At 52.5% G+C, this 26,857-nt stretch overlaps 1 protein-coding gene across 1 annotated transcript in view; it reads left to right on the top strand.

Annotated features, from left to right (window-relative positions):
- Positions 1 to 594: 594 nt before the first annotated feature.
- GALNT2 (polypeptide N-acetylgalactosaminyltransferase 2) overlaps positions 595 to 26,857 on the top strand; it is a 180,204-nt gene continuing 153,941 nt past the window's right edge. The window contains exon 1 of the mRNA XM_059397251.1: positions 595 to 843. Coding sequence (XP_059253234.1) covers positions 718 to 843 — 126 coding nt within the window. The 5' untranslated portion in view covers positions 595 to 717. The remainder of the gene's footprint in view (positions 844 to 26,857) is intronic.

The raw sequence follows: 26,857 nt of genomic DNA, 5'->3' as shown, positions 1-26,857 counted from the left end.
ATAATCACATGAAATGGGCAGCTGGGGATCAGGGATGTTTTGCTGTAAGATTAGTAAGAAAACTGCAGCGAGCAGCTGCGAAGTCGGGTCCGGCAGGCGGGTTTGCAACCAAAACGCTCAGGTGGGCCGGCCGCTAAGGGTCCGAGTCGGTCCCCAAGACCCCGGACCCAAGAGGTGACAGCCTAGGCGGGGCGGCGCGCGGCAGCCTTGACCGCCAGGGTCCCGGGTGCGTGTGCACGTGTGTGTGCGCGCACGTGTGCGCGCGCTCCGCCCGGCGCCGGGCAGCCACCTGTCACTCAGGGGCCGCGGCGGGGAGGACGCAGAGGGGGCGGGGCGGCGGCCGGGCTCCCGGAGGCCCTCCCGGCGGAACCCCCGCGTGCCGCAGCCATGGAGACGCGGTAATCCCCTCCTCCGGCCCGCGCCTCGGCCCCCGCAGCCGCCGCCGATTGGTCGCCCTTTGCTCCCTGACCCGCCCGCCGCCTCCGAGGCCGCCGCTTCCTCCTCGGGCGCCGCGCCGCGCTCCCGGCCCGGGGCGGAGCTCGGGCGCTGGGCGCGCGCCGCCTTCGCCGCCGCTGAGCAGCTACCCGCGCCGGAGGAGGAGCCGCCGCCGCGCCCTTCCCCTTCCTCCGCTCCTCCCCCGGCCCGCTCCCCGCCCGCGCCGGCCCCAGGCAGCACTCGCGAGCAGCGGCGGCCGCGGCCGGCGGCCGGGAGGGGAGAATGCGGCGGCGTTCGCGGATGCTGCTCTGCTTCGCCTTCCTGTGGGTGCTGGGCATCGCCTACTACATGTACTCGGGGGGCGGCTCCGCGCTGGCCGCGGGCGCGGGCGGCGGCGCCGGCAGGAAGGTGAGTGGGGCGCCCTGCCCGGGCCCGGCCCCCCTCCCCCGCCCGACTCCGCTTTCCCCGCCGGCCCCTCCCGCGCCGACGCGCCCCCTGCCCGGCTGCAGACCCCTGCTCCGACGTGGCCGGCCGGGCGCCGAGGGGCTCTGCTGCCCCTCCTGCTGGCCTCTGCCCGGACCTAGGCTCGGGCCCCCGCTCCCCTCCTCGGGCTTCCCAACCGATTCGCCAGGGCCAGGGGTGCCCCCGGCCCCTCTGCGCTCGCCTGGCTCGGGAGAGGGCGACCCGGCGCCGCCCCGCAGGGGCTGGGGACCCCGGACGCCTTTCTCGTCGCCCCCAGTCCCCCTCCGCAGACGTCCCCTTCTGTCTGCTCCACGTAATTGAAGTTGAGTCCTGTCCGGCCGCCGGGAGCCCCGTCCCCTGCGGCGGGAAGTTTCGCCGCGGGGGTGTTGGGACCCACAGAAGGGGGTGGGCAGGAGGGGAGGGAGAGGCGGCCGCCTTTGCGAAGTGTCAGGTACCGGAGACAGGAGTCCAAGTTTCTTCGCCGCCCTTTGGTACAAGCCGCCGCAGTCCTCACCCTGTTCCCCCTCGTCACGGGGAGTGGTGGTCCCGGGCAGGCCGGGGACGCTGCCCCTTTCTCTCCGTACGCTACCTCTGGGGGCGCGCTGGGGGGTGTGCGGTGGGGGGTGTGCGGCCGGCCCCGGGCGGGACTGAACGGACTCCCAGGGCGGGTGCAAGCGGACGGCCAGCGCGCCTCTGCGCGGGGAGTGAAGCGGGTCGCGGACATCCCGAACCGCCGGTCCTCAGCATCTTCCGTTCTCGTCCGGGTGTTACGGCCGGGTCCGCTCGGCCCCCGCCGCCCGGCCGTGGCCCCCTGCCCCGCTGCCCGGTTACGCGGGGCCGGTCCCTGGTCCATAGCTGTGCTTGGAGCAGGCTCCCAGGGGCCGAGTGGTTAGGCCGTGGGGACTGTGCAAGCCACCGGGACCGCCCAGGAGGAAATCGAGCGGCCAGAGACGCCCCAGCGGCAGGGTTCTGCGGCCGGGCGCCCGCTGGGAGCCCAGGGCTTTGGCGGTGCACATGCCGCCCGCGGGGTTGAGGTGTTTGGTGGGGAATCGGCTTTGAAAGCCGCGTTATCTTTTCCGAAATCCTGTAACCCTCATTACTGTGACGTTTAGTGGCTCGGCAAACCCAGGAAATACTGAGTTAATGGAGGTGGACCGCGGGTTGGGCTGGGACTAGGGAATGGTATTCTGGAACAAGGCAGACGGGATTGACAGTATGAACAGACTTCCTAGCCTGAGAGACCCATGAAGTCGAGGCTTCTTCAGGGATTTCCCCCCTGGTTTGTTTCTTTCTCTTACTCTTTCATTCATTCATTCATTCATTCTCACCTGAAGGTATTAGATGAGGTAGGTATCTTGTTTGAGTCCTGGGTTTGCTCTGTCTGGCGGGGGCAAAAATGAAAAGTCTTTCCATGTGCTGGATTGGCCTAGCTTAGTCCTGAGCTAGCAGTGTGCTCTTAGCCCATTTTTTTTCTTTCCTTTTTTTAATGCAGGGAACTGCTGTCTGTGTACCTGAAGTCTCTTGTTTGTTTTTGAAGGGCAGCGAGCAGGGCATCCAGTAGGAGCAGTGCAGCCCTTTGAAAACTACGGTCATGTTAAACTGGAATTATTCTCAAAACTTTGCTTTGCAGAAAAATGGGCCTTGGCAGGTCCACATGGCCTGGTGTGCCGGTAGGACCTGGCAAAGCCTTCTGCCTTTCATGCAAAAGAAAAACAAATAAGCCACACTGGTATTTCTCTTTCCTTGGTTTGGCACTTGCATGAGTACATGTGCTTAGACATAGCAACAGTGTGGCCTTAGCATCCAGAGAGACTGATTTCTCCCTTGTGGGCTTCAGCTGCTGGGTTTTGAGGGGTCCTCTGTGTTAACCCCTGAAGTGGTACCCTTAATTTAAAAAAAAAAAAAATGCAAGAACTCTTTGTGACCTAGTGGCAATGGGAAGGTACAGAGATCAGGTAGGAAAAAAAATGCATGGGCAATGAACAATTATACATGGAGTGGTGACTTGGGATTCTATTCTGTCAACGAACCATAAAATTTAATCCTAGCCCTTAGAATGGTTTAGTGATTTGTCAGTTGAGAAAGAGGTGTGTAAATGCAATAGCTTTTGAAATCGCAGTAAAAGACTCATTAACTTAGTGTTGTGGACCCTGGTATAAAACTCGAAGCTGTGAGACTGTTCTGAAGGGCTTGAATAGAGCCCTACTGTCCTGAATTTCCGAATCCAGAGTATAAAACTGCGTCGTCTTCCTTCCCCCTGAATTGTTTTCATGGATTTTAAGACTCAAGAGTCTTCAAATTTAGTTCATCCTTATGATAAAAGGAAATATGTAGTTTTTTTTGTTTTGTTTTGTCTTGTTTTTTTTTAGCTTGCAAAGTATGGACATGAAAAAAGATCACGTGGTATGCAAGTTAAGGCAGAATTTAAATACTAGTGATAGTTTTTTAAGATGCAAGTGGAATGGATGTTTCTTCTCTTGCTCCACGCAACGCTATAGTAAGTCAAGCCTTTCCTTCCATATTGAGCCAATTTCTCTCTGCCCCGGCGTTTTTCACCGGGGTACCAGTCTTCAGGATTAGGCTTTGGGGGATTGTCTGACGGGTGCGGGCCTGGTGTTTCTGCTGCTTCAGCAGCCCCTCCCGGCCTTGTCACTGTGTGCCCTGCTGTTAAATAACTCTTCTCGAGATGGTTATTCTTCACTTGGCAAAACCCAGAAAGCCACCCCACCTCAGGTTGCAGATCTAATAAAGGAAGACAGGAGCAGGTGCTCAAAGGCAGTCGGGCCATTGCCGCACCATCTGGGACGCAAGGCTGAGGTCTGGGGTGTGAGGTCAATCAGTTTCTGCGTAATATTGTCAAAAATCAGTGCATTTGCATTTGTGTAGATCTCTCCACTCCTCCCATAGTTTGCCCCCCGCCCCCACAACTGATGCTTTGCACTCCAAGGATGCCTTTCCTTTAAGCATCTTAAATGCTCTAAAATTTTAATCATGTTAAGTCTCCCCCAGGCCTTGGCTCCTTGGATGGAGCCGTAGAAAAGAAGGGATTTCTGTTGCAGTGAACCTGCCTCTGGATAAAGTGTGGCTGTTGAGGCTGGAAAGGGGAGGATTTCCCAGTATGTGAAGCATGATTGCTCCTGAAAGAGAGTGTGTCCAGTCTGAGACCCCCCCTTTTCTGTGCTGCTCCCACCCTCGGGAAGTGAGGGAAAGCCGTAGCTGAAGGACAGGACCAAGGGCTGGGCGGCCCATTTGCTTTCCACCTCCCCTCCCTGATGAGCGGGCACAGGGCTGCCCTTACTCTGGGGGTGCGAGAGTGGAGGACTTTGGGGGTGATCTTGCAGGAGGCTTTTGGGGGGAAGAGGGAGTGATGAGAGACCCCACTTGGTTGGGGCATGGGACACGTATAGGGGGACAGTAGGGTTTGAAACTGGAGAAGGAGTTGGGGACTGGGCTATAGAGAGGGTTTCGCACACCAAGCTGACTTGTTGGTTTTTAATTTGGTCCATCATGGGAAACAGCAGGGTGTTTTGAGCTGGGTGGTGGACATTCACAGGAAGAATGGCACGAATCCACTTATTGGCACTGAGTGACCTTAGCTCTCCACCCCCTTTTGCTTAGTGACCTTTATTAATTTAACGAGCTTCTCTGACTCTCCGTTTCTCCTCTTTACAGTGGGGATCATCATTTTCACCTTGTGGCGGTGAGCTAAATGCCAGCAGTAGGTGTTGGGGAACAGTAGACACGGAATAAATGGTTTAGAAGTTTGGGGGGATAAGGAAAAAGTAAAAGGCAGAAATACTCCTTGAAAATATATCGAACCAGGAATCTGCAGTGTCTTCTTGCTCTCTGGAAAATCGTTGACGTTTTTATTTTGTCTTTTATCCTTCATCCATTCCTCTGACATTGATTTGTTCAGTGTATCTGGGCTCGGACTGAAGAACCTTGAATGACATTAAGGGCTGCCTTTTGGGGGAGGGGTCCAGACATGCCAACTCTCTGGAACCCCACTGCGGTGTCCCACCTATGGGCAGCCAGCAGGAAAGCTTGGGTGGAGGCCACACCTTTCTCTGTGGTTGGGTAAGCAGTGGGGGTATCTCTGTGAATGTGGCCCGAGGTGGAGGTTTCTTGTGGCAAGGAAGCCAGCCTGCTCCATGCCCCCCCACCCCTTAGATCTGGGCTCTCCTCCCCTGCCCCTGTAGCCTTGCCTCTTCGGGCAGGGGGGGAGGTGGCCGTGACTGCTCTCCTGTGACTGCTACGAGATGGGACGTGAAGCTGCCACGTGCTTGGATGGGTGTCAGTAGAGCTGGGAGTCTGTGCGTGGACCTCGCTCCCTAGAGTCAGTCTGCAGTTTAAGGAAGTTCCATTGGAGATGAGAGCCTGAAGCTGAGGTAGGGAGGGCATTCGTGGTGGGAAAGCACTATAGCTGGAGAACCTGACAAAGGGCGCTGGGATGGAGACTGTTCTGTAAGGAAAACCAAGTTTCCTTGTTCCCTAGTTATGTTGTGGCTGCCTCCGGGTGCTCAAACGTAAGGGGACAGATTGTGACTGATAAACAGTGCTGGTGTGATAAGTGCATCCCTTCACCTCCCAGCAAGCATGCAGAAGAAGCTGCTGGACCCCGTACAGGGGAGGGTCAGCTTGCTTGGGCTGTCAGACCTTGAGGTAGGGTTGGGGGGACCTAGCTCGTAAAGAGTATATGTGGGCTTCAGGCCCTGTCTGTCTCTGCACCGTACCTTCTCATGCGTGGTGGGATTCCTCTTCGGAACAGGGGAGGAGGTCATCGAGAGGTGGTCGATAGGTTTATGGCTTTAGATTCTATAATATCTTGTTTTGCCCTTCATGTTTTCCAGATCTCTGGAGGGCAGGAAGTAAGTTTGGGAAGAAGTCGATTTCGAAGCAGGCAGTGCTGGGCTGCCTACCTTCTAGCAAATCAGAGGCAGTGGGCTTGGTGGAAGGAGGAGGAGGAGGTGGTGAGGGTGAGGCTGCTGGCGGCAGAGACCCAGGCACATGCAGGAGTTGACTTTGAGGTTGTGGCTGGGATCCTGGGAAAGGCACAGGGTATTCCTGGGGTGGTGGTGGGGGGGAAGAATCTGTGAGGTCTCCTAGCTGGCCCAGCAGAATTCGTGGGATGAGAAAATAGCCATACCTGGCCAAATCCACTCCCCCTTCTTGTTCTTCTGCTTTTCTCCTTGTGAATCCTGTTCTGGAAGGTTTGCTGAGACATACAAGCCGTGTGGATGTCCACATGGAAACACACCCATACGGGGCTGTTGCACAGATTAGAACAGGGGGATGCTTCCGTGCTGGTTATTAAGTACCCATCTAAAGACCCCAAAGGGCTCCCAGCCCCTGGCTGTCCAAGTCCCTTCCCTTGGGCTCCCTCCTCCATGATCAGCAACCAAAGAATTAACACCTGCCACCGCATGGCCCTTTTGGAGCCTGGGTGTTGAGTAGCACTCCTGTAAGTGTGCCACTTGGACCCAAGGAAGCGTTGGCCTGGGCTCACTTCTCTGACCTGAAAGGTCACCTTTCCTTTGAGGCAATGTTTGATTCTCCTTACTACTGGGGACCCTGGTTCCCTTCCTGTCGTCTTGGAGCCTTGCCTCCAACTGCCTTATTGGTGAAGTTTTTGAAGGCGGATCTCCTGTCTGGCACTCCCACGAGCAGACTCTCCAGAGTGGGTTTCAGGATAGGCTGGCCCTGGTGAGAAACAATCCTTCGAGAACTAGATTGAAAGTGTTGGAGGGGGCACCCCAGTGGACACTCATGCCCTCGTAGAACTTGACCTTGTCTCTTAGCTGGCAGGAGGATTTGTGAGCCTTAGCCATGTGCTTGACCTGAAGGACTGACTCCAGGTGGTCTGGTTTACCTGTCCACTTAAGAGAGCCTTCTCCACCTTTCTCCTTGCTGACCACGTGCCCCTTTCCGGGAAATAAAAAGTCAGATGCATCAGCAAACAAGGCCTTCCATGGCGGAGCCCGTCCTCCTCGCCCTTGGTCCCCTGCCCTGGGTGAGTAAATCTCTGTTCCTGGCCTCACTTTTGCCCCTTGCTGCCTGGGGTGAGACATTCTGTCATGTCCGGTATTCCGGGCCCGGGAAACGTGGCATTTTAGACACATCGGGTTTCTTAGCGTGCCGGAATGTGGAAGGCAGTGATTCACTGGGACTGGGTTTGAAGAAATGGTCACAATTAATCTCCTCCTGGGCCTACATGGAAACAGCTTTCCTGGGCTCTCGTGCAGCCGCAGCCGAGGGGCGGCTTTCTGGGGCCGGGGAGCGGGCCAGTCCCTGGGGCTCACTGAGGTCTCGTGGGACTACCTGCCTTGGCAGACTGTGGCCTGGGCTTCTGCCCTCCTTAGTCTCCCAGGTCCCGAGTGCCGGCCACCTGGTCCTGCCGAGCTGGCGGTTTCTTGCCCACTGACTCTTCGGAGGAGGCAGGGTCAGCGTGGCTAGGACAGAGTTGCTGGATTTCCAGAGCCCAGAACTGGCCACATGGTTTGTCAGGGTTAAGGGGCCTTCTGGGGCGTTATCAGCCCAGAGGGGGTTGCTCAGTCTTGACCTGGTTGACATTTGGAGCCAGATCATCTTGGTTTTGGGTGTTGCCCTATGTGTGGTGGTGTTTAGATGCTTTTCTACCCCGTAGGGGACCACACTGCCAAGTGTTGTCAGGAGGTCAGAGTCCCCCCGCCCCTCATTTAGAGCCACTGCTCTGTCTCTGTTAACTTTGATTTCTTTTCTTCTCCCTGCAACCTTTGCAGCTGGACCCTTGTAGAACAGGACAGCCTCTCTGTGAGGTCTGGGGTGGATCCCCCAGGTCAAGGGTTTTAATAATTTAATAAATGTGTGTGCTGTTTGCACCCGCTGTGTGCCAGGCTCGGTCCTAAAGCTGCCGTATCCATATGAACTCAGCAACTCCTCGTAATAGCCCTTTGTTTCCTCTCATTTTGCTGATGAAGCCTGATGCATAGAGAGGGTAAGTCACTTTCCCAAGGTTGCAGAGCTGGCGGATGGCAGACCCAGACTCGTCTGTGTGCTGGGACTGCTCTCCGAGGTCATAGCATGCTCTCGGGCCAGGCTTCCCCTGCTCCCTTCCATGCATTTTGGCAGAGCTCTCATCCTGCCACATCGCGTCAGAAATTCCTGGAAGGCATCTTGGACCACGCTCAGGAATGCCCTGATGATAGCCTTGGTCTGTCTTGCTCTTTTCTTCCTTTTCACCTTTTGCGCCCTGAGAGGTTTTGTGTGTTCTTACCCTCCCCCCTGCTCCATGTCTGCCTGTCCGGAAGATGACATCCTCGGCTGCCCCTCTGGCAGGAGCAGAAATGACAACAGGCTCTGGTCCCTTCCATTCATTCTTTCAGTGACTGTTTCTTCAACCCCTGCTATATGACAGGCATTATTGGGGTACTTGGGAATATGGCAGCAAATATAACAACCCTTTGCTCATGGAACTTTCATTCCCAGGGGGAGTTAGCTAGACCAAAACACGAGGGGTAAAGAAATGACCCAGTGTGGAAACAGGTGCTAATAAGTGCCTTGGGAAACACAGCAGTGTGGGGGGCTTAGGAATGGGGTGGGCGTCGTCATGTTACTGCGGTGGTCCCCCAGCTCGATGCGGAAGTGAGGTTTGAACAGGTCTGAGCCCACGCTGGAAGCAGGTGGATCCCTGGGGCTCCTTCCACTTCCCACGCAGCCCCTGGTTTTAGCTGTGCCCTGTCTTCTGGTTGTAGGTCCTTTTGGTGGCTTTTGCCACATAAATGAGCTGGTTTTCTTTCCTGAAGATTGTAGCTTTTGATTTGTTACAGGTGGAATTTCCTCTGTGATGAGGCAGCCTGGGGTCTTCTTGTCCCAGGGGTGTCGTGGGTGATGTGTGTACTCCTCTTAGTGACACTGGTATGCATACTCCCGTGTCCCCAGCCCCCACCCTGGACCTGCAACAGCCCTAGGTGCCCGCAGGTTAATTTGCTCATTGACTTGACTTGGTAGAATGTGCTTGCTGAGCAGTCTCGGTGCTTGCTGTCCGAGCTGATCTCTGTGAAATGCTGAGTTGGCCTGGGGGGCCGTCTGCTCTCCGTTGTCAAGTACGCCGTTAACTGACATTGCACACTGGCGGAGTGCTTTCCACGCATGTCATCATTCAATGAGAAACCCTCGTGGATCCCCGGGCACCTGCTTGGGGCACAGGATTTCCGCTGTGATATGATCTCCCTGAGTTGCTATGGGGGTTGGGGCTTGTTGATTCCTGCAGGACAACCAGCCTGTAGGAACCCAGATGTCAGAAGTCTGCCTGACACCCGGGCCTGGGAGAGGTTGTTCTCGGCAACGTGGGTGACGTTGAAGCCCCGCATCTTGGAAACTAGAATGGACATATGACTTCACTGCCCACGCACTTCGGAGTGAGGTGGGATGGTAGGAAATTGCAGGCCCTCCTGGTTCTCAGGGGGAGCCTCCGGCTGCTTTTCAGAGACAATGTTGGCATGTATGAGGGCCTCTTAAGTTTCTCTGCGGGGTTCCATTCTATGACGCCAGTGTGAGACTCGATAGAGCGACTGGAACACTTGCATGGCAGCAAAGGAGAGGTCATTTTAAAGATCTACAGACTGAGGGGCAATTGTGGTTTCTCTGTCTCTGTTTCTTCAGAGGCCAGTGTGGGCAGTGAACTCTTTCTTGGTGGAGGGCTGCTGCCCCAGAAAGATGACACACTTCAGTACAAGGGTCCGTCCTAGCTGAGTCACCCAGGAGAGCGGGAGCAGCTGATGTAAATTAGAGGTCTGCATTTGGGAGATGCCCATAATCGAAGCGCTCTGTTATCAGGCAGAGGCGAATGGCGGTGACTCTTGTCCAGGGGGATGTCCAGGGCTGTCCTGGATGACGGGCAGCTTGGCCCAGCTGGGACGCCTTCAGTCTCACTGTCTTGGTGCTTTCCCCCTCAGGGGCTCTCCTGTTGACCTAGATTTTGAGCTTTTGCTCTGTGACCTTCATGAGGCTTACCCGCTTTCCCTCTCTTTCCCTACCCCTCTGCCCACTCGGGGCCCTTCCCGGCTCCCTTGTACCACTCAGCTCACCCACTTGTTTTTTTTTTGCCACTCATTTTTGATAATCACTGACTTTCCCCTTCGTGTAGAATATACACCTTTTTATCAAATCTAAGATGCTATTACTCATAAAACCATTATTTTATGTACCACTAGGAAAAGAAAAGGAACGCTGGTCATTGAAATGTGACACAACGGTTTCTTTATCAGTTAACATTTTTATTTGTCTACTTATTTAAAGAGCTCTTTTAGACTTAATTAGACATTGATTTTTCCATATATCACTCTTGTGCATAGATAAAAAGGAAAATACACATGAACTATATTGGGTAAGGTGTTTCTAAAACTTTTCCAGTGTCTAGTTTTTGACTCAGAGATATTTGTGCCTGTTTTCCTCAAAGTCATCTGTGCCATCAAGACCTTTGGTGACATAGCATTTAAAAAAAAAAAAAATCAATGAAACTGCTAAAAGCTCTTGGTTCTGGGCTCTTAATGGAGCTTGTTAATTATGTAGAATTAGACAATTTTTGACTCATTTGGGAATTTTCCCTAATTCCCCAATTCACCATCCGGTTCTAACCCCCTTGATTTGGTTTCTAATGATTGTGAGTGCTTCTGTGTTGTTTCTAGGGTTTTCTTCCAGGCCACTGATGCTTGTCATGTGAGCTTTGCTGCTAGTGTGTTGTGTGTTTGGGCACATGCTGGTCATTACAGTGCATCATGGCCCTTGCCCGACCTTCAGCATCACACGGTATCCTTCATTGTGAGATGCATCCCAGTTTCACGTCAAACTGTGGAACATAGCGCACATTAGAATTAATGGGTTATGGTCTTCTTTTTCTCATGTGTGAGGTTCCTCACCTTCAGGAGAATGCGGCCCCGGGGTCCTGTCCCTGATAAAGGAAAATGGTAGCCCGTGTTAGAACATGGCGTTAGAACGTGGCCAGCTCTTCACTCCTGATTCCCAGGATCCATGTAAATAGATGTTTTCTTCTCTTTATTTCTTCTCTTTTCTTTTTACTTTTGAGAGATGAGCAGCGAGGAGCAAACCCATTCAGAAGCTCAGTGGAACATTCTCTATCCGTCGAGTGCTGGGATCTGTGGAAGTCAGCAGGGTGCTCGGTTTTCCTTCACAGAGCTCAGACTCACTGACCAAACCAACTAGAGAAGGACCTAAAAAGAAAAGAGAAAAAAAGAAAGAAAATTAGGGTTAAGTTGAATAGGGACTGGAGAGTAGATGAAAGGAAAAGCATCATCATTGATTTTATTAGTGGCAGTAATGGTCTTGGGGTTGTTTTTTGAAAATCCTTATCTTCTGTAGACCTAATCTAAAGTATTTATGGACGCAATGATACCATGCCTGGAAGGAAAATTATGGAAGCATAAGAGAGGGCAGATGTGTTATTGAATATGACTGATGGATACATGGGGTTCCTCCTACTATTTTATTTTTGTGTCCTTTTAAAAGTTTCTGCTCAGTGGGGAGCCTTCCCCCCTCCCCTCCCCCGCCTGCCTCTCTGCCTACTTGTGATCTCTGTCTGTCAAATAAATAAAATCTTTAAAAAACAATTTCATTAACTTTTTAAAAAAAGTTGTTTGTAGATGTTTTAGCTAAAACTAGCAAACTGGGTGAAAACTAATATTTTTGAAAAAGCAGCTTGAAGGCTGAGTGATAAAGTCGGTGCAAGGTTTCTGTTCCCAGTTTCCCTTCTCCCAGGTGATGCTGCCGCACAGCCAAGTGTCTTCCAGTCTGGTCCAGTTCGGACACAGTCTACCTGGAGACGGCATCAGGTGCCACAGGTCAAAGGCTCCGACCTACAAGATTGTTCTCTGCTTCTGATACCAGGCGCAAGCCCAGGTTGTTCCCTTGCTTCTGACTAACAGGCTAGACATCGGAGGTCCCCACCACCCTTTTCTTGGGTTCAGTTAGTTTGCTAGAGCAGCTCACAGATTTCCAGAAACCCGTTTACTGACTAGCTGACTGGTTGATTACAGAGAATATCAAAGGGTCTGAACGAACAGCCGTATGAAGAGAGGCACAGGGCAAAGTCCCAAACAGAGAAGCTTCTGTCCTCGTGGAGTTTGGGGCCTGGCACGGTGGCATGTGGAAACCTTCTGGTTCTCCAACCTAGAAGCTCTCCGAGCCCCCTCCTCTGGGGTTCTTACTACAGAGGCATGATTGATCAAATCATTGGCCACTGGTAGTTTATTCAGTCTTTGGCTCCTCACTGGTCCCCAGAAATCAGGGGTGGGACTGAAAATGCCAGTCCCCTCGTCAAATGGTTGGTTCCTGTGGTGCTTTCCAGAAGTCATCTTGTTCGCATAAACCCAGTGGTGGAAGGGGGCGTGTTAGGAATAAGGAGACACCCATTTCACCTTTCTGGCTTTAAAGAGTTTTCAGAAACAGGGGACAACAGACCACATATTATGAGAAGAGACGCTCCTGTTGGCACTCAGGAAAGTCAAGGGTTTGGAGAGTCATGAGCCAGGAACTGTGGGTGGAGAGTGCGCATGCGTTTCTCACAGATCATAGGAGCACGGTCAGCAAAGATTCGCGTCAGCCTCGCATGTCCTCTGTAATTGAGGAATGTCCGGTGGTGACTCTTTCCAAAGGATGCTTCAGAGGTTGCCCAAGATCCTGGAATTGTCGCCTGTGTCAGCATGTGATTCCACTTCTCTACAGATGATCTCGGGGTGCCTGGGGGGCTCAGTCAGTGAAGCGTCTGCCTTAGGCTCAGGCCGTGGTCCCAGGGGCCTGGGATGGAGCCCCACATTGGGCTCCCTGCTCAGTGAGGCGTCAGCTTGTGCCTCTGCCCTCCTCCGCCATCTGTGATGCTCGCGCGCGCGCGCACTTGCTCTTTCTCTCAAATAAAATGTTTTTAAAAAATTATCTAAACTCTTAGGAGATGGCTAATCTTGGTGATTGTTTTGGTGGTAGAGTGTCACTTTAGGGTGTTTGGGGAGTTTGCCTACACCTCACCAGCCTGGAGAACCTATCGCCTGCCAGAGTCTGGTGTGCAGAGTCTGTTATACCAACCACACATCTCATTTGACAGGTGGGAGTGGGCAGGAGACGTGTCTTGGTGTTTAGTCCTCCTGCCGGCCTATCCATTCGTCCCAGGCAGTTCGCTTGTTGTCGTAAACAATCCATTAGGAGCTGCGGATGATTTGGGAAGCTGGAATGGGAGACCTTTAAATAACTGTATTATTCCTTTTTTTTCTTTATTTGTTTCCCCAGCAGAATATTATTGCCCGCACCTCGTGTTTGGCCTTGGCTTTGTAAATGAGCGACTTGTGACAAACGTATGATAATTCGTGTTTTCTGGATGGTGTCATTCCCGGTACTTCAAACTTACATCAGTCTTGTCGTAACACTTCAGAGACATTGCTCATTTATCTTTCATTTCTGGAGCTAGTTTTCTTCCCGCCCTGATGCGTGCGGTTTCCAGTGGGCCCCCGGGTTATGAACTTGCCCCCGCCAGGTCATGCAGGAACAGTGTTGGGGCTAGGATTGTCATGGTCCCCTGGCTACCCAAAATGCACCTTTGGAGAAGGTCCACCACGGCCATTCTGGTTTTAGAGGTGCAGGCCTGGGGATCATCTCAGTGACCTTTTTCACTTCGAGCTGCCCATGAGCCAGGATGGGGAGCGGTCTGGGTTTTTAGAGCCCGAGGGCAGCACAGAAGGAGCCTAGCTGTGGTCGTCCAGGCTGCACTGATGGGCTCCCAGGGAACATCCCTGCATGAGGGCTGCCTAGTTTCATCCTCTGTCTACACTGCACTGGCCCCAGAGTGGGATTTCTGATGATCTAATCCATCTAGTTTTTCACACCAGGCATCGGAACATACTGGTGTCCTTTCTACCTGCCCCATAGGTGTTTTCAAGGAAAGTGCTCCTTGGTACTGTAAGATCTTATTTTAGGATTCAGCGGTGACCAGGAGGCCTCTGTGGAGGGCTGGAGGGTACCCAGGGTCTGAGCTACCTGCAGAGTGGTGTCTTGATGACCCAGACTCCGTGTGTGTGTGACATGGGGAGACTTCGGAGCACTGGGAGTGTAGCCTGCTTGGCTCCCTGAGCGCTGGTGTCCAGAGGGAGACTGATTCTCAGGGGAATAACTCAGGAAATCCACGTTGGGCTGTTGGGAGACAGTCTTGCAGAGCCCAGAGAGATCGTGCAAGGAAGCCTTTGGTGGGGTGTGAGGCGCTGGGGTAGGGTGGCTGCTGGGGTATGTGGCTGGGGGGCCACAGGCCCGAATTTGAAGTCTGGCTTCTCCAGTTAGCTGTGGACACACAGGCAGGTTACTTAACTCTCTGTTCCTCGGTTTCCTCATTCATGTATGTCATCGGGTTGTTGAGTGAAGACTAAGTAGTCAGAATGAGGTCGGTATTCAGGTCATAAGTGCCCCAACCCCTGGTGCTGATGTAAAGTCTCAGGCTATCAGAGGGATGGGTGCTGGCTGGCGCCCCGAGCTAGGCGAGGCTGTCCTCTGTGGCCAGCGCTCACCAGCCCCGGGGCGCCTGTGCCCCCTGGAGCTGGCCTCCCTCTCCCCTGTTGAAGCAGACTGGCCTGTGTTCCCAGACAGTCCCTCCACTTCCGTGGACCCTGCCTGGAACCTTCACCTTGGAGGGAGGGTAAGGACATAAGAGATTCCTGTAGCCCTTCTCCTCTCCAGTGAGAAAACTGAGCCTCAGGGCCGGTGGGTGAGCTGTGCAGGGTACCCAGGTGGCAGGGGTCTGCGGACCCGAGGCAGGAAGCAGCAGGCTAGAACCTTCTCCCGTGCCTGGTTACTGAGAGCTGATTTCCTACTTTTACCCCTTAATCTCTCATCTTTGCAAATTACACCAGGATGTGGGTTTTAACTATGTGACTGTATAATTAATTTTTTAAACTCTAATTGGCAATTGGTTTTTTTTCAATACCTTGAGCTGTTATTATCCGAATGCGGCGTGTTATTTGAAAACTTTTCCACAAGGTTTTAATTAGTAAACGTTCTGTTATTTTCATTAGTTCAGTTTCTGCCTTGCTTTTGAAACTGTAGGTGAGTGACAAGTGGAAGACAAATTAATAACTGTGGCAAGGCAACAAAGCCCCCCACCCCCATGAGGGCCGAGGACTAGTTCTGTCAATTAGCACGGTGTTCATGTGGTTTTCTCTGATGCCTCTAATTAAGACAACTTACAGCTAGACTGCAGATTAATAGATACACTGCATGATGATTTCAACAAGAATGTCCGTGCAGAGCCCCGGATGTTTGGTGATGACCACTCAAAGAGCCAGGGTTCTGACACCACCGGTACTCAGGCCTCCCTTTTCTCATCTGTGGAATGGGTTGTTGGAAGTCGGTGAGCTGCAGTGGGGGCTGGTGCTGACCGGTCGCGCGAGGGCCTACTTCTGTTTTTCCTGGCATGTGGGCCTCCAGCAGATGCTTCTGGGGGTCGACTCTAGGCTTCCCTGCTGGACAAGGGGGCTTGCTTGGAGGAAGACCCCCTAGTGGGTGGTGACCTCCTGGTGTGACAGCTGCACTAGGGATTGGGTATGAAATCAGGGAAGGAAGACCCTGGTGGTGGGAGCTTTCCCTTCCTGGGTGGCCTCCCTCCCTTTCTTGGACCACGTGGAGTCGCTGAGCATAGGGAGGTCCCTGTCTTTAAGGGGAGGCCTGGTGCTGAGCAAGACCAGAAGTGTCACATCGGGGTTACCGTCTAAGGTACCAGAATTGGTCAGAGTGCAGCGTGGTTCCCAGGGTCAGGGGAGCCGAGTGGACCTAATGGATTAATGGCCTGAGGGAGTGAGCTGGTGGGAGGGCAATTTCATGGGTGTCTGCCTTCAAGTCCTGCCTTCCCGGTCCGCAGATGTTCAGGCTGGGTCTCTCCTCCCAAGACCCCTGGAGCTGGCCCACCCTTGGAGATCTGCCAGTGCCCTATGTCCCCAGAGGCGGGCTCTCCTCATGCCTCCCCAGCTCTCCTCGTGCCTCCTTCTCCCTGCGGAGCTCGGAGCTCGGGGAGAGTCTGGCCCAGCTGTATTTATTTGTTCCAAGAAGGGAGTGTTGCATTGTGAGAAGGGGAGTCTGGCTTTGGAGGTCTGCACACAGAGAAATAGTGGAAAAGCCTAGAAACCAGCCCTCACAGTGCCTGACAGTCAGGAAGCCCTGTGCACAGAACATCCCCATTTAAGTGCTAATTAGGCATCTGGGGCGATGGAGGCGGGGAGCCAGGCTAAGAGATGACCTTTAAAGGTTGTCTGCAGCCCTCCAATACTTGCGGCACATTGAGATGTCTCGAGATAGAGAATCCCCATTCTAAGGCACTGCTCTTTCCTTTAAAAAGGCTGTCTGGACGGTTAGGTGGTGCCCAGAGAGTTTAGGAGATGGACAGCACTCAGCATTTCATTTCCTCTGCGTGGTAACAAGGGGGACACTGTGTTTGTGCTCAACCTCTCTGCACTGCCTGGGACCAGCTGTACCTGTGTGCCTGTGCGGCCTTGAAGATCCCCCGGGGCAGCTCTTAGCCTCCCCCTGCCCCCAGAGGGGACCCTACTGCTCCCCCTTTGAGGGAGGGAAGTGGTGCCTGGGACAAAGGAGGAAAGGGACTTGAGCTGGGGGTCGGCCTGAGCTCTTCTCACCACCCTCTGGCACTGGGCTTTGTGCCGACAGGGGAGGAGGTCTGCATCCCCACAATCCTGCTGGTCCAGCAGGGAGGGAGGCACAGCCTTCCACTGTTCCAGGGTCCCTCACCATGTGCCACTGTTGACACCTGGGACCTCCCCCAACCTGCGGAGCAGTGCAGTGTGATTTCTGATCGCCTGCATCCCAAAGGCTATTGAGAGTCTTGAGGACTGGCATGCGCTTAGCTGCTCCCCTTTCTGCCCTCCTCCCTCTTGCAGAGGTGCTGTAGCAGCCATAGACTTTGAGGAACGAGGCCCTCTGCCTGGGAATCTGCATTCCAGGAAGGGTGCAGGTTGAAGGCCACCCAGCCAGTACTGGATAGCCGTACGCGTAACTCCAAGGGGGGCTCACATAATCAGCAGAAAGGACTGGAGTGGGGGGCTTACATTTGGAGAAGAAAGATCCAGCCATGAGGATGTAGTAGAAGACTGTCCAGGCATGGAGAGGAATTGTGTGCAAAGGTCCCGGGGCCAGAGTAAATTTGGTGTGGTTGGGCAACTAACAGCCAAAAAGAAGGCAGGTGAATGGAAGCATAGTGGGCAAGGGAGGCAGCGGCTCAGTAAGCATTTAGGGACTTACCCATTTGTGTCATTGGGCTCCCGGGTGTGGCTCAGCACCCCGCACCCGGTTGGTGATCTGTAAACACTGGTCCGTGAGATGAGTGTCAGACTGCTGGGGTTGCCGTGGTGAGGATGGCCACGAGCCCAGACTCGTGGAGGGTCTGCTGTTTGGTAAACGAGGCCGAACTATTGTGACACATGCTGGTCCTACCATGGCCCTTCCCTGGGCTTTTCCCCTGCTGGGTGACCTGGCCTTGAGTTCTGAGTCACTTGCCCGTTCATGCACCGGCTCTGATCTGTTACAGCTGTGGTCTGGCAGACGTGGTCAAGGGAGGGAGCCCCTTTCATTTCTGGGTGTCAGTCTGGCTTTTCCCCCAGTGCAGTGCATCCTAGAGCATTTTTTTCCTCCAGAAAGACTGCATTGCTGTTGTGGCCGAACAGGCCCCGGCTGTATCTGTGTGCTATTAAATCAGCGGGGCGGGGGGCGGGGGGCTTCACTTGTGGGAGGAGTGCGGGGAGACACCATGCCGGGCTGCTGAAGTCGAGGCGAGAGAGATAATGAGCAGTAGAAATATCAGTTGTTTTTAAACCCTCTTAGTTCCTTCCAGCTGTACGTAGCGAAGAGGTTTTCATTATGAGCTCTCCCTCGACCCGTTCATCGTCATGAAACTGCTCTGCGTTCAGACCGTAACTGAGGCAGTCACCTCGGCTGAAGTAGTGTCCGGGCACTCAGGCTGTGGAGACCCGCCCAGAAACTCGGATTAAGCAGCCTGTGTGCGCTAGTTCAGCACAGGGCTGAGTTTCGGGAGCTCCCGCTGACTGCCTGTGTTAATGCTCCGTGCCTTCGATGACCATAAAGAAAAAACTGTGTGGGTAACACCACCGCCCTCTTCCCTAGAGGCTGGGAGATGTAGGACTCCAGTCGGATGGGATGGAGGTAGACTCCCGTTATGAAATGTGGGGGCGCCTCTACACAGTACTGTCGGAGGCCTTGGGGTGGGTGCACGGGCCGTACGTACCTCACTCAGCGCTCTAGCTGCCTGCAGCGACTTGCCGAGTGTTCGAAACCAGCTCCCAAGTTCTGGGAGGAGCGCAGGTGCCGCCGGAAGCATGCAGAGCGGCAGAGGCAAGCCCTGTGCGCCTCTGTGGGATGTCGAGACCCAACAGTAGGATTCTACCCCAGAACTTGGCCCTCTTAGGAATTGAGGAAAGTTTGCCCTGTGTTATGTGGAGAGTTTGGAGGTACAGAGTAACAAGACTCGAGGGGATGGCATCTGCAGTCATTGGAGCAAGAATTTAGACTGGATCGTGGTGATTAGCTGAGAAGGGATCAGTTCAGCCTTGAACCACTAGTGGGTGTATGGGGCGCAGGTGACTGGAGGACCGCCTGAGTCAAGGGAGGAGGGATGAGCAGGGTGGCCTGGAGGAAGAATTTCCGTGCAGCACAACTCCCTCCCTCTTTGGAGGTTGGAGCTTTCTGTCTCCTATATTTTGAGGGGTGATCTTCCAGGCCAGGGAGGAAAACCGCTGTAGAATGTGCTCTCAGTGTGCGAGGGCATTGAGCTCCCTTTTTGCTCCTCGTCCCTCCTCGGTTCCACCTTCAGCATAGGACGTAACTTCTGCAGAAACGAGGATTCAGTTACTGATGGAGTCTCCTGCGTTGGATGTCTTGGAGCAGTAATAACTAGGATTAATCATGTGGTTTTAGGGCCAGCACCTTCTGCCCAGCTGTGTGTCGCCCGTGCTGCTTGTGCTTTTGGGGAACCCTGAGAGCGTGTGTGGGAGGTGGCAGGGGCAGCTTTGGAGTCCTTGGCTGGGTCCAGTTTCAGCCCCTCCTATGGCTGTCTGTCCCTAGACAGGTGCCTGCCTTCCTTAAGTCTCTGTCACCTCCTCTGTACGATGGACATAACAGGACCTTTTTTTGTTATGAAGATTAAATGAGATGTTCTCTGGGCAGGACTGTTAACGTGCCCTGGCACATAGATAGAAGGTGCTCACTGTCGTGTGTCTGTGTGTGCATGTGCGCGTGTGCATGTGTGTGTGTGCATGTGCGTGTTGTCATGAGCTCAGCGGACGTTCATGTCTTGTCTGCAGCTGCAGCTGCAGGCATGTGTCCTGGTGCCCGTGCTTGTACGCACATGCACAGCCACGCGCTCCCACGTCTTTGCTTCTTCCTGGCTGAGAAGGTGTGTACATCGTTCCGTTAGAGATGCAGACTTACTCTGTGTAGGTCAGCGTGCTCTTTGTCCATCGCAGGGAGAAGCGGATTTTGCCAGGGAAGGTAGAAATGAAGATCTGGTTTGGAGCTTGCTCTGTCCCCTTCTTCCACATGGTGGGCCCCAAGCAAGCCTCTGGCACCGCATCTTCTGACCCATACGCAGTGTTCCCGGAGAGGCAGGGATGTGGCCTGTTAGGGCATGCGTATTGTCCTTATCTCAAGAGATCCCTCATCTGATGACAATACTAATTAGTGAATTTCGTAAAGGCAGGATATGCAGACTTGAAGGAATTTGCCCAAGGATGGCACTCGACTTGCTGCGCTGAAATGAAATTTCAAGGACTGCGGTAGCCTGGGATCCCGGCTTTTACTGTCTTTCTTCTCTCCCCCGTCTTCATTGGTTTTCTTTGCAGCTTACATCTCTCCTCTGCGCCCCACCCCCAAACCGTGGTCCAGTGTTTCTCAATCTGGGCACGTGGGCGGAATGCCTGGGGAGATGTAAAAGTACGGATGCCCAGGACCTACCCCAGACCAATAAAACCGGAATGTTGGGCCACAGCACTGAAGCACGTTTTAGAAAAAGCTCCCCACTCCTGACTCTCAACGCAGTCAGGTTTGGGAACGGTAGTTCAGGAAGGCATTACGGAGAGGTTCCATCTTTTGGCCATAGCCGCGAAATGTCACAGAGTCCTTGCCTGTATGTTTGGTCCATTTTGTGGACTTTGAATTTGAGTTGGGTCTTCCGTTTGGGTGCTTGGTTTTATATTCAGAGTTGAGTATTGATGAATGTATAAGGGATTGCCCACCGGATTACCGAATGAGACTCTTAGTCTGAGTAGTTATTCTGGAATCTCCAAGAAGCTTGCTGTTCACAATGGAAAATAATGAGACAGTGTAGACCTTAAAGAAAATACAACTTTTCTTAGAGGCTCTGGACTGAGTGAGTTGAGGGAGGGGGCTCCTCATAGTTCAGCAATCATGGATTTTATTCTTCTGTATTTTTTTCATCTGGGGTTTGGTTGTTTTGTTGTCATTGTTGTTGGGGTTTTTTTTTGTTTGTTTGTTTTTTGTTTTTTGAGGAGGGAGTTTGACCCCATAATGTTGAGTGTCAGTGACCATGTGTTTGTAAATCTCCAGACAATCTATTCTGGATCATGTACCAACTGATTCATGAGAACTTATTCATGATCAGAGGACACTGACATTTGTCCTCAGCCTGCCTGTGAGCCCCTTATCTGCTGGGAGGACGTAAACAAAGCTGTCTGTCCCGGGCTGACCTGGCATTGGTGGGTGCCGCTCAGCTCCCTACACAGCCGCATTTGCTCATTTGAATGGAAGGTAGAGGACCTGCCAGGAGCATGTCTGTCCTTGTCTCCCGGTTGTCCCCTCTTGGGATGGGTCACGTGCACGCTGAGAAGCAGAGTCGGGAGGGAACGGCCAGAGGTACCCGTGCATCTGAGGTTTCTGAAATCCGTGGGCTTTGGCTGATTTCTCTGTTGTAAGATAAACTGGCCAGAATTTAGGAATGGCATGAATAGGTTTTTATCCACTGAGAGGTTGAAGTTTTGTATTCATTTTCTTTATTCTGCCCAGTTCTGTGTGTGTGTGTGTGTGTGTGTGTGTGTGTTAACGTATTTGTAGAAACAGTTGAGACCCCCACAGTTATTTTCTAAAGAATACCTTATAAATCTTCCAGTGTGTAAATCATGTGTAGTAAACACACAGTTAAAATAAGAGCAGCCCTGGGGTGCCTGGGTGGCTCAGTCATTGAGCGTCTGCCTTCGGCTCAAGTCATGATGCCAGGGTCCTGGGATCCAGCCCTGCATCGGGCTCCCGGTTCAGTGGGAATCCTGCTTCTCTCTCTCCCACTCCCCCTGCTTGTGTTCCCTCTCTTACTGTCTGTCTCTCTTTCTCTCTTTCTGCCAAATAAATAAATAAATAAATAAAATCTTTTATAAATCAATCAGTCAATCAGAGCAGCCCTTCAGCTGGCTTGGACAGAGCTTTGCAAGAGGAATTGCCACCGATTCAGGGTCTCTGGGTTTCCCAGGTTTGGAAACTCAGTTGTATTAGTTCACCTTGGAGGTTATCAATCAAAGATTGGGGTTTCCATGAATCAGAGTTGTAAAATGCTGGTAAATCAGATTGACAGCTCATTAGCTGATGATGAGAAGCAGGCGTTGTAAGAAGGCTTTTGGGGGCTCATGTGCTCAGGAAACCACAGCAATCCTGGGTGAGCAGTGGTGTTTTCTGTAGCCTGATTTCCCTCTGCCTATGATGCCTGATGCATTGGCCTTCAGCATTCTGGGGATATTTCTGTGGATAGAATCAATACCCTCTCCCCAGGGTAGCAGTGGAGACTCATTTTTCACAAAAAACCAGTGTGCAATTTATTAAACCATTGTCTCAACCCCCAGTCCTTCCAGACTTGGCTCTGTGATGCCCAAGCTTGGACTCTGCATGTCAGCAGCTTTCTGCTATTGCCAGCAGCTCCCCAGCAGGCCCTCGGCGGTGGGGGAGGGGCAGGGGAGCTGCAGTCAAGGGGTCAGCAAGATGGGCAGCAGAGAAGGGACTTGGTCCTTCCCCTAGGCTTCCTCTTCCCATGAACAGCCCCCAGGGACACCTGTTGGCTTCACCTGCGGCAACTGAATCCAGTTCTCCCAGTGCTGGGGAAACCGCCTGCTGGCCCCGCCCATCGTAGCGTCCCATACTCAGAGCTCTGGGCATCAGGACCCCATCTCTGAGTTTATAAGGGTCAGTCCTTCCACGTCTCCCCTTTGTTCTCTCTATCGTCTTCCCTGGTTGTTACCTCCCTGATGCCTTAGTGGCCTGGTTAACAACTTTACACCCAGTGAACGATTTCTGTTAGAGCCCCTCTCTTCAAAAAGCTGGTGTGGCGTCTGAATTCTACTTGGGCCCTGACTGATACATCTGACTTTCTTTTCAACATTCTTTAGTATTCAGCTGGCAGAACTATTTCCTGAGACATATTGGTACTTAATTAGATTACGGTTTATGCTACGTTCCTTAGATTTTTTTGCCCAAGTCATCCTGATGAGGTTTTTGTTTTCGATTCCTCTCCGAGATTTGAGACACACTCTCTTCTCATCAGTTACACTTCTAAATCATCAGCTAGAGTGAGCTGTTTCCTGGAAAGATCGCCCCAGATGGCTAATGCCATTCATTCTCTTGGTTCTTTTCGGCTTTATTTTCAGAGGGTGGCATCTTCCAACCTTATTGCCAAATTCTACGCCCCTTATGTGACAACTCTGAGATTTCCTTCAACTTCTAGATGATGGCTCTTGTGTATTTAAGCCGTATCCACTTCTAGAAAGCTTTGAGGCAGCACATTAAAAAAAGCATATATTGTGTGTAAACAGAGACTCATTAAAACAAGGGTTGAAAAATCTAGGGCCCAGTAATTTGCAGGGGTGTGGAGGTGGCGGCATAGGGTGGGGAAGAAAAAGGGGGAGAAAACAGAAGTGCTCAGGGAATTGAAGGATGAAGGAGAACGAACCCTAAGCGTCTCCGTTGGGCCAGATCCCGGGTGGTTGTTGCCCATCTGTGTTGAGTTTCATCCCAACGTAATCCTGCCCGATGGGTGTTATTATCCCTCATACAGAGCAGGAGCCTGAAGCCCAAAGAGTTGACCAAATAGGGCTCCTGTGCCCCAGAGCCTTTCAGCAAGTCCACTGACACCAGACCGGCAGCTGCACATGAGGTTGGATCTTGGTGCCCAGAGGAAGTATGTTGGGTTGCTTAGCTCTCAGTTTCTAACAAAATGAAGCACTTCCTTGTGAGAAACTAATATTTCGTGGCCTTTACACTTGATGAGAATCTGCTGGACTTTTAAAGGTCACTGCAGAGCATAATGGATGGTGTCAGTTGGACAAAAAGAATATCAAACACCAAATGCAGGGTCACGCACGTGGCGGTTTATTTAAGTCAGTGCCCAAAGCCGAAGCAAGGACCTGGACTTTATCGCTGGGTAAAGGCTTTCTATGAGAGAGAACCATGGCCTCTGTGTGGAGCCCGCCTTCCGCGGCTCTGACCCAGGGGACCGTCGGCCGCCATGTCATCCTGCGTGTCTCTTCTTTCCTGAGAGGCGGCATAAGGCGGTGTGAGGCAGTTGCCAAGAGGGCAGGCTTCCAGTAAGTGGGTTTGAACCCACTCTGTACCCTTTCCTGGCCACGTACACTGGAGCAAGCCCCTCATTCTGTCTGACGTCAGACGTCTCTCAGTTCAGTCCCTCTGAAGATGGGGGTAATAATGGTGTTATTGTTCTTTTGATTTAAATCCACACAGTTTCCTGGGGCTCCTGGGTGGCTCAGTGGGTTAAAGCCTGTGCCTTCGGCTCAGGTCATGATCTCAGGGTCCTGAGATCGAGCCCTGCGTCGGACTCTCTGCTCAGCAGGGAGCCTGCTTTTCCCTCTCTCACCGCCTGCCTCTCTGCCTACTTGTGATGTCTCTCTCTGTCAAATAAATAAATAAAATCTTTTAATCATCATCATCATCCACAGTTTCCCAAACCATCTGCTGTGAAAAGGAATATATGTAGTAGAAGTCAAAGCTGTCTGAAGGGAAATAGAGCCAAACAGTTTGGGGAAAGGACATAAAGAGCCAGGTGGGTAGGGACTGACCTCCAGTACCGTTAGGTGTCTGTTAAGTATCCGCACCATCGGCAGGGGGCTGGCGATGTCCCCCTTTGAGAGGTGCAGCAGATTTCAATGTGGAGCCCAACCCGTGTTAGGGGCACTATGACTCCTGCTGGGGTGGCAGGGATTAGAGTAATGGGGACAAAGCCCTCGCCACAGGGCTTAAGTCACACATGCTTCCTGGTCCCTGGGTTTGCACTGTGATTGCCTGCCTGCCCCTCCACTGGAGGCGTTCTGCTTCCCAGATTGCCGCTGTCTGTCTCTGATTGAACAGCATGAGAGAGGAAAAGCAGTCGGAGTGAGCTGGGAACCCAGAGCCTGGCCCTTCCTCACGCATCCAGCCTGCAGAGGACTGGCGCAGTGTGTGGCCATGGGCAGCCGGTCTGTGGATCTGTGACTGTCTGTCCTGTAGCTTGGACGGACTTTGGCTTGGCTCCTCCAGTGGGGAATAAAAACAGTGACTATCCCCCGTACTCTTCTGAGCATCTTCTAGAAACTGCACGAGGCAGTTTTAGCCTCTCTGTGGACGGACTGCCAGGTAAAGAGGGGTTAATCGAGTTGCTTTATGTGAGAGACCTGGAAGTGGGGAGGTTGGAATTGACATCTGCTTGGGCCGGGCCTGGCCTTTGCCGTCATACACCATTGCGACCCATGCTACCGGTTTTAGTGCGTACTTCTCAGACCTGCACCGAATAGTTCTGGCGTCCGAGATGGTAACTCCGGTGTCCTGTTGTGAGGGAGTGTCTCCAGTGACATCTGGCAGGTCCCCCTCCCTGTTTGCTCTGCGTGTCATGTCTCCATCAGGTGCTGTGTTTATTCCGGCCAGTCTGGTGGCTTACTGGACCACTGAATGGCCAAAGTGGGGTTGGGGGGAGACACTGGGCTCTGGAGGCCCAGCCTTAAGAGGCCTGGCAGGCTCTGCCTGTCTCTCCTAGAGCCGGGCTGCTGTGTTTTGAGATGTCCCAGCGGCCTGCTAGAGAGAGCAGCCCTGGAGAGCTGCCCGGAGGCTCGGACACGTCATGGGGGAGATGGCGTGGAGGAGAGCCACGGGCCTGGGCCTCAGGTGACAGAGGCCCACCGCCCTTATGCCCAGCCCCTGTAGCCTCCTTCTGGGGGCCCTGGTGGGCAGCCCAGAACTGCCCAGGCAACCCAGAGTGTCCCAAGATGGCCATAAGTCATTGCCATCTAAGCCTCTGAGGAGGGCTTCCTGGGGAGTGGATGTCATGGGCTTCACCATGGGTCCGAAGTGTCACGTTTCTTCTTGCTGAGCCAGACTGGCTTCACTTCGGTTTGCTTTCAGTTTTAAGAAAACCTACAAACCAGCCTGCGTTCATGGCATCTTCTCATTCTAGAACCTGCCAGTGTGCTTTGAGCCGTGATAGAAAATGTTCACTCTTCATATTTTAATTACTGAAACTGAACATATTAAATATGTACTTATCTGTGATAATTATGACGGAAGAATTCCTTATCAGTGCAGCTTAGTCATTTGCTTAAGTGATTTAAATGTAGTTGTTAATCTGCATGCCTTGTCCCAGGGGATCCTGAGCGGCAGGGTGGTTAGGGGAGATGCTGGCTGCTTTCTACTGAGAGGGCTAAGAGGGCCTCAGGACCCCATAACAGCTGCTCCTTCCTGCCCTCACTCCTCTTCAGGACCTCCTGAGTGTTTCTGCATTTGACTCTCCTCTTATTTGAAAGATTATATTTTCTACCCATTAGGCAAAGTCTTTTTTAATTGATAATTAAAACAGATTTTTTTAAGGATTTTATTTATTTATTTGAAAGAGGGAGATGGAACTTGAGTGGGATGGATGGACAGAGGCAGAGGGAGAAACAGCCTCCCCGTTGGAGCAGGGAGCCCGATGTGGGACTCGATCCCAGGACCCTGGGATCAAGACCTGAGCTGCAGACCGACTGAGCGACCCAAATGCCCCTCTTCATAATTAATTCAGTTTTCCAGTCTCTTCCCCATAATCCTTAGCAGCCCGGGTGTCCTAGGTGGGGAGCTGCTGTCGATGTTGGATCTCCTCTATTCGTGTATTTCTTCTCAAGGGAGGAATCCATTCGTTCTGAATTATATATAGTGTAGAATCAGTGGGACCTGAAACCTGGAAAGGTTTCATTGACTCTGAGGTCCTCCAACTCAGGCTCCCAGTCTGTTGCCTTCAGCAACAGATGGCAAATGGATTCTGCAGAATGAGTAATTCCTTCATTTCTGTCTGAATGGTTTGTTTAGAAGCAAACAAAATGATTCCCTCTTCCTATTAAATTTGTTGTGAGAACATCAGGATCATACCGAGTGACTGTCCAAAGCTGTCTCTGGGAAGAGGGGCCGGAGATTTCACAGTTCCGACCCGGGATTGTGCGGGACCTTGGTAACATTACCTGCTGGACTCTTAATTTAATCAGCTGTTAATCCAGATTCTTTGAAACACTAGGTACTTTGCTCAGGAGATACGATTTTTATCATGTTGACATCACCATTTTTTTCAGCATCTTTTCAGTGTATTTCCTTTTGCATCATGACCATTTTTAACGAGTGGTGGTTCGGTGGCATTAAGTCCATTCACGTGGTTGGGCATGCGTCCCCATCATCCATGCTCCCCTAGAACTCTTTCATCTTGTAAAACTGAAACTCTGTCTCCATGCAACACTAACTCTCCAGTTTCCCCGCCCCCAGCCCTTGGCCAGCACCATTCCGCTTTCTGTCTCAAATGAATTTGACTCTTTGAGGGGCCTTGTAGGAGTGGAACCATGGAACATTTGTCCTTTTGTGATTGATTTATAACTCAGCATCCTGTCTTCCACGTCCATCCTCGTGGTAGCAAGCG

The sequence above is a fragment of the Mustela nigripes genome, chromosome 4 (assembly GCF_022355385.1).
Source record: "Mustela nigripes isolate SB6536 chromosome 4, MUSNIG.SB6536, whole genome shotgun sequence".
Lineage (NCBI taxonomy): Eukaryota > Metazoa > Chordata > Mammalia > Carnivora > Mustelidae > Mustela > Mustela nigripes.
Note: the sequence above shows the minus strand (reverse complement) of the source record. Positions and strands in the feature narration are given on the sequence as shown.